The sequence below is a fragment of the Ptiloglossa arizonensis genome, chromosome 3 (assembly GCF_051014685.1).
Source record: "Ptiloglossa arizonensis isolate GNS036 chromosome 3, iyPtiAriz1_principal, whole genome shotgun sequence".
Lineage (NCBI taxonomy): Eukaryota > Metazoa > Arthropoda > Insecta > Hymenoptera > Colletidae > Ptiloglossa > Ptiloglossa arizonensis.
The window spans coordinates 29,855,585-29,868,136 of NC_135050.1; the positions used below are offsets into that span (position 1 = coordinate 29,855,585).

At 44.7% G+C, this 12,552-nt stretch overlaps 1 protein-coding gene across 1 annotated transcript in view; it reads left to right on the forward strand.

Moving 5' to 3' along the window:
- The window catches only part of Nachra3 (nicotinic acetylcholine receptor alpha3 subunit), a 127,124-nt gene that overhangs the window by 101,175 nt on the left and 13,397 nt on the right, over positions 1 to 12,552 (forward strand). Inside the window, exons 4-7 of the mRNA XM_076307509.1 lie at positions 1,364 to 1,503; positions 1,679 to 1,723; positions 4,649 to 4,758; positions 5,573 to 5,753. Of these exons, the coding sequence (XP_076163624.1) occupies positions 1,364 to 1,503; positions 1,679 to 1,723; positions 4,649 to 4,758; positions 5,573 to 5,753 (476 nt within the window). The remainder of the gene's footprint in view (positions 1 to 1,363; positions 1,504 to 1,678; positions 1,724 to 4,648; positions 4,759 to 5,572; positions 5,754 to 12,552) is intronic.

The following is a 12,552-nucleotide window of genomic DNA, read 5'->3' on the forward strand; positions in this document are numbered from 1 at the left end:
TGATAATTGTTCCACCGAAACTCGATCAACCGGCGAATTAAATACGAGAACCGAGAAAAATGTCTTGGCCCTTAACGCGGCTATTGAATTGTTAACAACGCCGGGTTCGTCGCACGTACAGGGTGGTCGATTCGAAAGGTTCTAGGGTTTCGAAACCTTCGGGAGGGATTTTTCATTCCAAAGTCCTAGATCGTTGCATCGTCGTGTTACAATAACCGAATGCGTACAAGTGTCAAGTACTAGGTTCTTCGATAACTTTCGTCGTTTTTTCCATTGTAAAAGAAACACTACTTCAACTTCGAACAATTGTAAATACACGAATAAGAGTGAGAAAAATAAAACGACGAACCCAATAGCTTCACTTCTCATCGAACGAGAAAACTCATCGAGCTCTCTTTTACATCCTGCGAGGGAAAGAAATATTCAGCTACGTTCGACCGATCGTCTCGACTTATAAAATATCATTATCGCGGCGTTGATGATAATCAGTGGTTCGAGCTCTACCTATAACTCGCAAAGCTCCGACTAATAGCTAATAGTAATCGATACGTGTCAACACAGCAAGAAACAATAACAACGGTACCGCCGTAGCCACGATTGAACACTGATTGGACGACAACGCGTATTTATTTATTCCATGCATACCGCGTTAACGTACTCGAATCGTGGTAACACGGGCGCGATCGTGTTTCATCGCGGATGCAAATTGCACGCGTTGAAAGAGACTTGGTAAACGATGGCAAATTTACCGTAGCGTGTTTCGTCGTCTGAAACACGCGTAAAGCGGTACGCTCGGTAAAGACGAGCGAGTCCGCGAGGATAGGTTGCTCGACCTAGAGGAACGTAGAGGAACGTAGAGGAACGTAGTTGCGTAGTTTTCCTGTTTCGCGTATTAAGCCCCTCGCAGTTTCGCGTTTACTCCCTCTCCGGTTCGGCCGCTTTAAACCCATGCACGAAATCCGACCTGTTTACGTTTCGTACCTCCGTAACGAGGTTTCACCCCCTCTCCCCTTTTCGAAGGGATTTCCCGGTGTTTCCAGTCGAAAAACAAACAACGCGACACTTTCCTTTCCTTTTTCTTTCTCGCGCGTAGTCCGAAACGTTTTTAACGCGACAACGACGATCCGATTAATCTACTCGTTGTTGTCGAATTATATGAATTTGTACGAGTAGGCTTTGCGTATTAAAAAAGAATTGGAAGTATTTTCGCGTATCTTTTCCATGTCGTTCGTTACCGATCAAATTTTCCGTTCACCAATTTTGATAGTAGGTCGTTCCTCGCGAGAGGATCGTCGAGAACACTCTCCGTCTTCACGATACAGCCGAGAACACGATTCATCGTCCTTTAACACGAATGTTCCAGGATGCTCAGGAAATCCAGACGCGAAGCGACTGTACGACGACCTCCTGTCGAACTACAACAAGCTGGTTCGTCCAGTGGTCAACGTCACAGACGCCCTCACCGTTAAAATCAAGCTCAAACTCTCGCAGTTGATCGACGTAGTGAGTTTCCAAATTAGCCGACACCGGTGAATGAGACTCGAGAAAATTACGGACTAATATGTTCCCGTGACATTAAACGAGTCCTCCGAATAACAAACGAAAAAGTATTTCACAAGCAACGTAGCGCTTGCGCGGGACGCAACGGTACGTCCGTAATCCTTCAATTTCTTTCCAGAACCTGAAGAATCAGATCATGACGACGAACCTGTGGGTCGAACAGGTACGTGGTTACAATAACGAGCAGCTCTCTCCAGACCCGTATTTATCGTGAGTTTTTTCTTTTATCCTTCGCGAGTTTCGTTCCTCCCCTCGTATCCCGATTTATGGTGTCCCGAAATACTGTATAAATACGCGCAGAGGAGTGCAGCTGGTGACACGAAAATCGGCCAGAAGCTTCGAGAGTCGCAAAATAAGTTCGGTGAACCGTGCAACCCACTTTCGAATGCTAGATTACGTAAGACAGACTCGGGTTCGTTCCGGTGCATATCCACCCCTCCCTATATATATATATATTTTTTTTTATTACTATTTTGCACGAATCGCGACAATCCGGTCGCCTGGTGGAAAATTCTCGATCCCTCCATTCGCGCGATTCGCGTTCGCCCGTTTTTTCGAATCAGCCATTTGTAAAACGACGCCTGGCACGAGCAAGATCCATTCCACGCGGTCGATTCAATTTTCTACGAGGAATTCATCGATCACGAAATATCTTGTACAGTTGGCGAGGCGAAACACCCAGCGAAAAGTTCAACGTTCCGTGGTAAAATAAACCAGTGTACACGCTGCGTGTCCAACGAACGCGGTCGTTGACCACTTAATCTTTCCCCCATTGTAGAGAGAAAGAAAGATCGGTCTCGCGTTAGAAGGAATGTTTCCACCGTTGTAGCTAGAACCTGGACACTCTCGAATAAATTTCGCTTACGAGCAGGCCTCGAGAAGATCGACCGAAACGTTTGACCTAATACTACTCGCGATTTCTGCCAGGATTTGTCTCCCTTTCTCCGTTCGAGACTCGATCCATCGAAAGGTGTACGAACAGTGGAAAAATCGTTTGAAAAATCTTAATGCATCGCGCCTCGTGACATCCACACGACCGTAGAAACGAATTTAACAACAAAATATGAAAATACTCGGTGCAAATATTTTCTTTCTTTTCTTAATTTTAACAATCCACTGTGTACAGTTGATTTTATACTTTAACGAATTATCCGAAGTAGATCGGCGTTAAATTCGACGCGGAAAGTCACAATTATTCCGTTCTTTTATTTGGAAAGGAAGAAAAAGTACCAAGTTGAAAATTTATAAAGAAAAATCAACGACATTTCCCATTGAAGGCAAAGAGCGGGTAATGTCGGCTCGTTTCACGGTACCGGATACGTTTCCACTTGGATCCTCGGGGCAGCTGTAAATTTCGGATAGCTCGTCGGGAAGTTAAAGAGAGACTACTTCGAAAACGTTCGGTCGGACCGCCGTTGGAAAGTGGGCGACGTTGATCCCTCGATAATTCTCCGTTGCAGTAGGATTTGGCTGTTCGCGCGGGAACACGCCGATGAAATCGATCGACGAAACAGCGGTTCGTTGGGTAAACGGAAACGTACACAGAAGTTCTCGAGGGCCTTCGAATAATCCATCGACCCTTTCTTAGTTACACAGGAGGACATCGCGCTTGGTTAATATACACCGTGAGGGGACTTTCCTCTCGGCGCGGCGACGGACCGAGCCGACATCGGCTCGATATCGGGCCTCGTCGTTATGTACTTATGGTCGTTACCCACCGACGCTACCCGATGGATTAATCGTCCGTAAATACGGTGTGGATACCCTCGATTGAGATCGAGTACGTTTCATCGAGGCGGGAACAGAGGCGATCGAAGGAAATTGGCGAACAAAATTCTACTACGTGGACCAGCGATCGGGACCGGTGTCCCCGTTCGCGATGATAAAACGGAGCGTCTCGTTTTAATTTTTAAGCGCAACGATGTATCGGTGACATTATTCGCGTTGCGCTTCGAGCGAGTTCGTTTTGTTTCGGAATTTTTCGATAAAGCCGGGAAAAATACGTACGGTTGAATCGGTCCCGTTAAGCTCTATCGATCCGTAGGAAAAATATACCGTGTGTCGTTTAAAAAGAAAACAAAACCACATAGGAAGTACTTCCCGCAGTTTGAACGTACTTTTCGCGACGCGTGCATTTGTAAATTAAAACGTTGCGCACCGTGTAGGTGGTCCCGGTTTGGAAAAAAATTCGTCGTACACGTCGCAGGTATTTTCGTTGGCCTACTTGTAGGTAAAACCGGAGTCGTTGGAAATTAATTTCTAAAAATTTGTAACCGCCGCGACAACGTTTCACTTTTATTCTCCTGTAGGAGTACGGGGGACAATACATTACACCGGCTGTAAGCTGATCTGATACGTTTCGCTTGACGTTTATCCTATCGGTGGCACGATTCGTCGTTCCTTTCGCTTTAATTAATTTCACTGGAAATCTGATCCACGTGGATTCTGACAAACGTCAAAACTGCTCAGCGCTGCGAACAAAGTAGGCTTTCTGTTCGTGGCAGGCGTCGCTCGACAGAAACAATTCGTCGCGGAAAACGCTGAAAGAGCGAATCGCTGTACGATAATCAGAGCACACGTAGCACGAGTGACGGCACACGGCATACAATTCCGCGAAACGTTCTCTTTTCTCTCGCAGTTTCTCCTTCGTAAGTTTACACTCTTCTACGACGATCACTCCTCGAGCCTATTCGCATCGATTTCGATACCTTTTATCGCGGATTTAATTTGGTTTCGCGCCGGACGCAATCCTCGCTGAAAAATCCGGCGGAATTTCTTTTTTTTTTTTTCTTTTTTTTTTCAACTTCCAGTATATTACAGTCTCCATTATTTTTCGTTTCCAGTGCATTTCGGTCTCCGCTGTTTTTCGTTTTCGGTGCAACTCCGTTTCCGCTATTTTTCATTTTCAGTGCATTCCAGTCTCCATTATTTTTCGTTTCCAGAATTTTTCTAATACGTTCGCTCTTTGCTTCGGTAGCGATCCTTTCTCGCGACGTTTATATCCTCCCAGACATTTTTCGACGGGAAGAGGCCATCCACGGCCCCACGATTTCACAGAAATAATCGAATTTTAATATTTTCTTTGCAGTCATGGTACGATTACAAGTTAAAATGGGATCCGAAAGAATATGGTGGGGTGGAGATGCTGCATGTACCATCCGATCATATATGGAGGCCCGATATAGTTTTATACAACAAGTAAGATTATCGTTCTTGTCCACCTGCTCCGATCGGTCAAATTCTGGAGCAGCTTCGAGAACAATGAAACGATTTCCGTCCTCGTTACACTCGCGATTCGATTTCGACTCGATCGTTTTCGAGAGAAAAATTCATATTCCGCGCTATTGCTCCAAGGTCCGAGATAGCCCGCGAGACGCAAGAATCGATCTCGTCGAGATACCTCGGTTGTCTCTCGCGATTGGTACTTCCCTTTCGTTTCAATAACAATTTTACAAATTGTCGTCTCTCCGTGGGCTCGTGAAAAACCGTTTGGCGAGCTGCCACGGATAACATCTGAATTTTGTTGCACCGGTAGGAGAAAACCGAAACACGCTCGTAAAGGAGCTTAATACACCGTGAGTCCCATAAAACGCTACGGTCTGCAATTTTACTACCTATTATCTCCGTCCGGAAATATTGATACGAAAATATCCACTTGTTAAATGTGTTCGAATGAACTCGTTAAAATTGAAAACCGGTCGAAACGATTCGCGTTCCGTTCGACGTTTTATCACGGATACGAAATCGATAGATCCGAAACTTTCCAACTTTATCGCGCGCCAAACCGAAACTGGACGTGAAATTTCGTTGGAACGTCGAACCAAGACGGTGAAACTACGAAGAAATTAGCTCGAGCGTTACTTTTCTCTAATCGAGTCTCGCGATCGAGCTTCTTTTCTCTCGGTTTACAAGGCTCCTACCGTAAGCGAGCTCGAACGTGTCGGGGGTGGGTTGAGCGCGATAGATCGTGATCGATCGAGTGATCTGTCTTTTTCTTTTCCCGATCCGACAGTGCCGACGGTAATTTCGAGGTGACGCTGGCGACGAAGGCGACGTTAAATTACACAGGGAGGGTCGAGTGGAAGCCACCGGCGATATACAAGTCTTCCTGCGAGATCGACGTCGAATATTTTCCGTTCGACGAGCAGACGTGCGTCATGAAGTTCGGCTCGTGGACTTACGATGGCTTCCAGGTAACCTTCCACCCTCTACTTTTCCCGTACCCTTCGACCTCGGGACTTCTCGAACCGGTACTCGCGCGAACTGAATCCGAGAAAACGTTTAAGGAACAAGGGACCGAGGGAACTGGGAACGAGGAACCAATCAACGCCCTGACGTTCAGTTCTAACTTTTTTACAAACTTTTCGAAAGTAATTATCGACCGGTTGCATCGATCGCGTTCTGCCTTTACAATAGACCAAGTGTTCTTATCGATACGACTGTATTTGTAACAAAGTGAATCGCGATAAATGACAATCGCGAAAGTTGAACAGAATTAATACTGTTTCGTCTTCCATGAAATCTTCAAGAGAGTCTTTGGGAACGATCAGACGGGTGTCGAATTGCAACGTCTTGTAAATAGTTTTAAGGTACGCGTTTAGGTGTTACAATATCGTAGTATAATTTACGAGTCCCCAAATCGGTGCTGAATAACCACAGTGTCGAGTTTTCCAAAGCCAACGACTTCGTTTGCCCTTTCCTCGATGAGAAAGGTAACGTCTTCGAGAAAGTGCAAGGTGAAGTCGAGGCCAATGATAGACCGACTTACAATTTTGAAATCAAGACTCCACCCTGGGCAAGTATTCGTCACGGCGGATCCGTTCGAACGAGAGAGAGCAGTATACAACTTTGCAACATCGCGCAAAAGATCGTACAGTAGAACAGAGACTAGTACAACTTTGTAACATCACGATCGCAAAGAGATCTCGTACCGTAAGTAAAATACAGTCACGGTTGCTGATCTAGCCGGTCACGTTTACAACTATTGCTTCAAAATCTCTCCAACGACATTAATTTACAATTGGAGATGTAACCTTTATCAGCTACGCTTCCGATCTTTCTCGAAACCCGTGTGAACGCGAAACACACCGATTAAATATCATTCGACGGCCGTGATAAATTCTTGCTCGACACCCGGTGTGTCGGGAACTTGTTTAAAATTAATTTTCTGCACGGCATCGCGCAAAGGTTCGCCGGTAGCCCTCTCCCAGAGAGGAGATACTCCTCGAGGAAAGACGTTACCGGTCGTCGAGTGTCGGTAGCACGCGAAAAATTGGCCGGCGAGCGCGTACGATAAATAACTCCGTGTATCACGGCGACGAGGTATTAATCATTGGAAATTTATGCGCGTTTCGTTCGGCGCGCATCCGTGGCCCGTGGCGCACGAGTCTCATGAATAGTGATAAGCCGCCCGTCTATTCGTATAACGCGCGCAATAACATGCAAATAAACAAATGCCCGCCGCTTCCTCGAATCGCGCGCGTTAATTCCACTTTCTTAATCTAATTTCCGGCTCGCTCCGTGCACCTCGACCGCGGTCAAACTTTCCGCTATCGCGTTCCCGGTTGCGGGATCATTTCGGAACCGATCCCGAGCACGGACGTGATCGCTATAATTATACTACAAATATCATTTTAATACGAGTCGATCGACCGTTCGGTTGTGCGGAGTCGTTTCGTTTTTTTTTCTTTTTTTGGGGGAAAATGAAACACGATTCTTTTAAAGCGTGCAAACGTTTCATCGAATCGTGTATTCTCCATTTTGGAAAACGAAATTACTTTCCGAACGAAACGATATCAACGTGCGAAGCACGGGTGGAGAATTTTTTTGTCGAATCTGGTTGAACTCAAACGAGACCCTCGAGAAGGATAACGAATGGGATCCAATGGGATCGAGTTCGATACGTACTCACGAATCCAAGTTAATTTCGATATTCAGGATTCGTTTCGCGGGAAATACTAGAGAGAAACGTTCCCTTCGTTGCGCGGAAAGTAGATTATAAATGGACGATGATTATTATCGGGTTGTTCGGAAAGTGATTTCGTTTTTTTTCGTGGAAATGAAACACGATTCTTTTAGAGCGTGCAAACGTTTCATCGAATCGTGTATTCTCCATTTTGGAAAACGAAACTACTTTCCGAGCAACTCGATATTATCGTTCGAAGCGGATAGTTAGTTTAGAAAAATCCGTTTCCCACGAAATTATAATCAATCGAACGGAGACTCGTCGAACGAAAGCGTTTCACTTTTTCGTCTGTGCGTTTTGTGTTCACAAGGGTTCGAATAAAGATTGCACCATGTGCGCGTAGCTGATACCCTTGCGCGTAAAGGCTACACTTCCAATTATATATTAACGACGTTCGAGAGGTTTTGAAGCAATAATTGTAAACGAAGATGCACCGGCTAGATAAGCAACCGTAACTGTATTTTACCTACGATACGAGATCTCGTTGCTATCGTGATGTCACAAAGTTGTACGAGTCTCTGTTCCACTGTACGATCTGTACGATCCACCGTGACTAGGACTCCCTCAGGGTGAAGTAATGATTTCAAAATTGTAAGTTGGGCCATCATTGGCTTCGACTTTACCCTGCACTTTCCCAAAGACGTTACCTTTCTCACAAAAAAAGGACAAATGAAGTCACTAGCCAAGGAAAAATCGACACTGTGAGTGTCCAGCACCGATTTGAGTACTTAAATTATACTACGATATCGTCGCACCTAAACATGTACCCGAAAACTATTTACAAGGCGTTGCAATTCGTCACCCATCTTGTCGTTCTCCAAAATTCGCTTGCACGTTCCGTCGAGGACGAAACACGATATGTAAATTATGATTGCACCTCGGTTCATCTGGTAAATCGAATTCTCCAAGGACGGAGAAAAGTATCTTCCTAATTTTAACACGTGCAATCGATACCGAAGAAAGGTCGCGTCTTTGCGTTTCTTGACATTTCCAAGATAAGCCAATATCTCGCTTTTGCAACCGTAAATAACCCAATGCAAAGGCAATTGTACTACCGATACTCGACCAAACGCGAGTCTCTATTGTTTTCAACGATACGACGAAACATCGTCGGTGAAAAATGTTCGGCCCTGGAGAGTAAATATTGCAATTCGTAGCTCGTATTTACGATCGGGATTCATCCCCGCCGGTAGCTTGTGTTTCTTCGACTCGAGCGAGCATCGTTTCCAAGAAAACGAAACCAAAGTTATCCCGTTCGTTTTCCTCTCGGAGCAACGTTTGCGCGTATCGATAAAATTTGCTGGCCCTGATTTCCCGACATTATGCAAGCCACTCTCGTCGAAATTTTTATTTTCGTTGGAGCGTGAAATTCGATCCCATCTGGAACCAGTCGGCTGCTCGAGTCAACGGGTCGTCGTCGCACGGTACTGAATTATACATAAACAACCGGGGGGATGATCGCGTGGCTCGAATCCAGTGCGAAAAAAAAATAAAAATATTGTCGCTCGAGTGCAGGAATTACCGTAGTTTCGAAGCCTCTGGGAGAACCGGACGCGCGGTATTGCAAGCAGATACAAGGAATGCCTCCGAGGGATGTTCTCGACGTGAGAGAAATAATAACGGTACCGGGATTATACACGTTGAGAAGAAAAAAGGATACAATGTTGCGCGAAGAAAGAGAGGAGAGAAGAAAACGAAAATTAAAGAATCGACGCACGGAAGTAAATTCCATCTTTTCGCTCGTACATTGCCTTTTCGCGATGACAAATGTTATTTTAATCGATAGCGAAATTGGGATTCTCTCCGATTGTCCGCTACGTCGTCGCGATGTACTTTAGGTTTCGAAGCGAGCTTCCGAACGAAACATCGGTAGCTACTCGTTGACTTCGCGAATACAACCGAACAAACGACTACACGGATCGTACGTAGTCGGACTAAATAACAAATATTATTTGAATCGATAGCGAAATAGAGATTCTCTCCGGTTGTCCACTACGTCGTCGCGATGTATAATACTTTAGGTTTCGAAGCGAGCTTCCGAACGAAACATCGGTAGCTACTCGTTGACTTCGCGAATACAACCGAACAAACGACTACGCGGATCGTACGTAGTCGGACTAAATAACAAATATTATTTGAATCGATAGCGAAATAGGGATTCTCTCCGATTGTCCACTACGTCGTCGCGATGTACTTTAGGTTCGAAAGCGAGTTTCCGAACGAAACATCGGTAGCTACTCGTTGACTCGACGAACGCAACCAAACAAACGACTACGTGGATCACGTATAATGCCACGTGCGATCGATCTCCGCGAAACTCGCAGAATATGGCTCATTCACCGACGGTGGAATGCACCTGTAAAGAAGCTACAAGTGGCACGCGAGCGATCGTTTCGCATTATTATTCCCCGACGATTGTCGTGCTTCTCGATGCGGCTACGATTTGCCCGGCAGTATCGCGTAAAATATCTATACACTGGACCGAATAATGCATCGTCTTGTACCCGCGCGTAGGTTCGACGTTTTCGATGCGCGATCGCACGCGGAACGGAATATCGTTCGTCGAGCACGTTTAATAAGAAGCGCGTACCGATCGATCAGCTTCACGGGGATACGAATGGACATTCCGTAAAAGACGATTACGCGGAATGCTTTTAACGACCGGTCGGTATACACCGCGCGATATCCGAGGATCGTCGATTTCTGTCGACGGTAGGGGGCCATCTTCCGCGATCTCGGGGTCTTACGACTTGTTATCGGTTTTACTCGTACCAGAGATTCTCGAGATTACGTACCGCGCGATGACGAGTATCGAAAGTCTCTTAGAGACGGAAACGCGATGCGGCAAACGGAATTAATTTATCGAGAAAGAACCACCGCGCTCTTTCGGTGTATTTCTTGGCAAACCGACTCTACCCGCCCATAAGTCACCGAACCCTTGCTCGTTCGGCTCGGAAAATACGAATCAAGATACCGATACAATTTTCCGAAACGATTTCGTCTCCTTTCTGGTCACGGTTGCTCGTGTCGAATTATCATTTCCCTCGAATAAACGCGCAACGAGGACAAGACGCAGATGTCTGAACTCGAACAGGGACTCGATAAACGGAAACGATGATCGATGAGAGAGACCATTTCCAAACGAGACGAATACAATCGTTGAAAAATATAGGGGTTTCGATTTATCCTTTGTTGTAGCAATAAGTGAATAGATCTCGCGACGAACGGTTCGATAATTATTTGCGATTAATTTTTTATCCGCGAGGATCGTATCACCGTTCATCTTCCGATTCGTTAAATTTGCTTAGCGACGTTACATCGTCGGATTGGTGTTGCCAGTATTGAAACGATTGCCGTTAGTATTTTAGTATCGGGTGAAATATATCAAAGATAATTAAGGCAATTAACGTATTCATTTTCGTGTAAATGTCCCTTGATAGTTTTACGTTCTCTCGTTAACGGTGTTAACGACAATAGCATTAATGGAGCCAAATCGTTTCCATTGTGAGACGATTGTTATTATTGCGAATATAGCGCACTGCAATTTAGAATTCACCGGTATTGTAATTAAAATACGGTTAAATTGCACATTGTAAAGAAAGATCTTGACAACAATGACGATAATAACTATTTTTCGCGTAATATCAATTCCAGCCGTATACTGGGTGGCACGAGATAAATTCTCTTTCGAAACGTAGCTACGCGATAATGGAATCATTTAAACCAGATACAGGGTTCGTTGCTCGTGCGAAATTCTTTCCCCGTTTTCGTAACGCTAAAATAAAATAAAAACTCGAAACAATCTTCGAGGAAACAGTAAGTAAATTTTTCCTTCGTCGATAATACTCTTAATTAAAAAACAAAAACTATTCCACTTGTGTAGCTCTTACTGTTCGGCCAATGGCAGATCTGTCCCGAAGCTAACGAAATTTCGGCTTTGGAACCGGAATCCTTATTTACTGACTTTTTGGTTCAATTACTATTCGGAAATATAGAAGACAAATTTCTTTATTCTCGAATAAACGATCTAATTTAATTTGAAACGTAATATTTGCGAACTGGTTCAACACTTGTCTTTCGTAAAAACGGAGCCGTCGAAGTAATTAACTTTGGGCTCCGATGAGTCTAGATCCGCTACTGTGTTCAACGACTGCATCACGCGATTGTTAGTTCGAGACACTTTCCCGTTCCACAAACATTTCGCGGAACAAATAAGACGAGTGTATCGTAAATTTCAATCGCGAGTATCGACTGGAGCGACAGATCGAGTGTCTGCGTTCACCGTCTCGTCTCTGGTCGTTGTCTCGAAGGAATAATCATGGATTCCAGTGCAGTTTGCCGGGGAATCTCGTTAGCCCGGACTTAACGGACAGAAATGGACGCGAATATCAGGAACATCGAGTGCCATTCCGTTCCACGAGTGGATCAAAGATAACCGCTCCCGTAATGCCACGCGTTTCCTCGGATAACTAATTGACACGCTCGTGTCAATTTCTCACCGATCTTTATCGCGGGAACGTCCACGCGTTTGCAAAATCACGACCGTTTAACTCGAGCTAACCGTCTCGCGCGAAAAATTCGAAACATTCCATTTTTATTCCCTACGGTAACGCCGTTTAATTAAATCTTCTCCGGCGAATGCTAGCTCGGAACCAGATACAAAACAGTTTATTCAATTTATCGTGTTCACTGTAGCGAACGACTCCGAACTCGATTATAATGCGAATATTATCGAAGAGTAACGGAGAACGCCTATATTTCGTTTACGATGGTGGTCGTCGGTCAACGATTCCTCGAGAATCAATCTCCTCGGATTTTTAATCTTTGATACTCGGTTCTACGAGAATAAACCCCAGAGAATAGCCTTCGCGTGTTAAAACGATCTATATTTCTCGATTAAAAATACAATTTGAATTTTATTCCATTTCTTTTCAACATAACTATATTTAATGTCGAGTTATTAAACGATACGTAGATTATCTTTAAATAGTATCGTTGGAAGATTTTTATTCGGATAAGAATTCTGC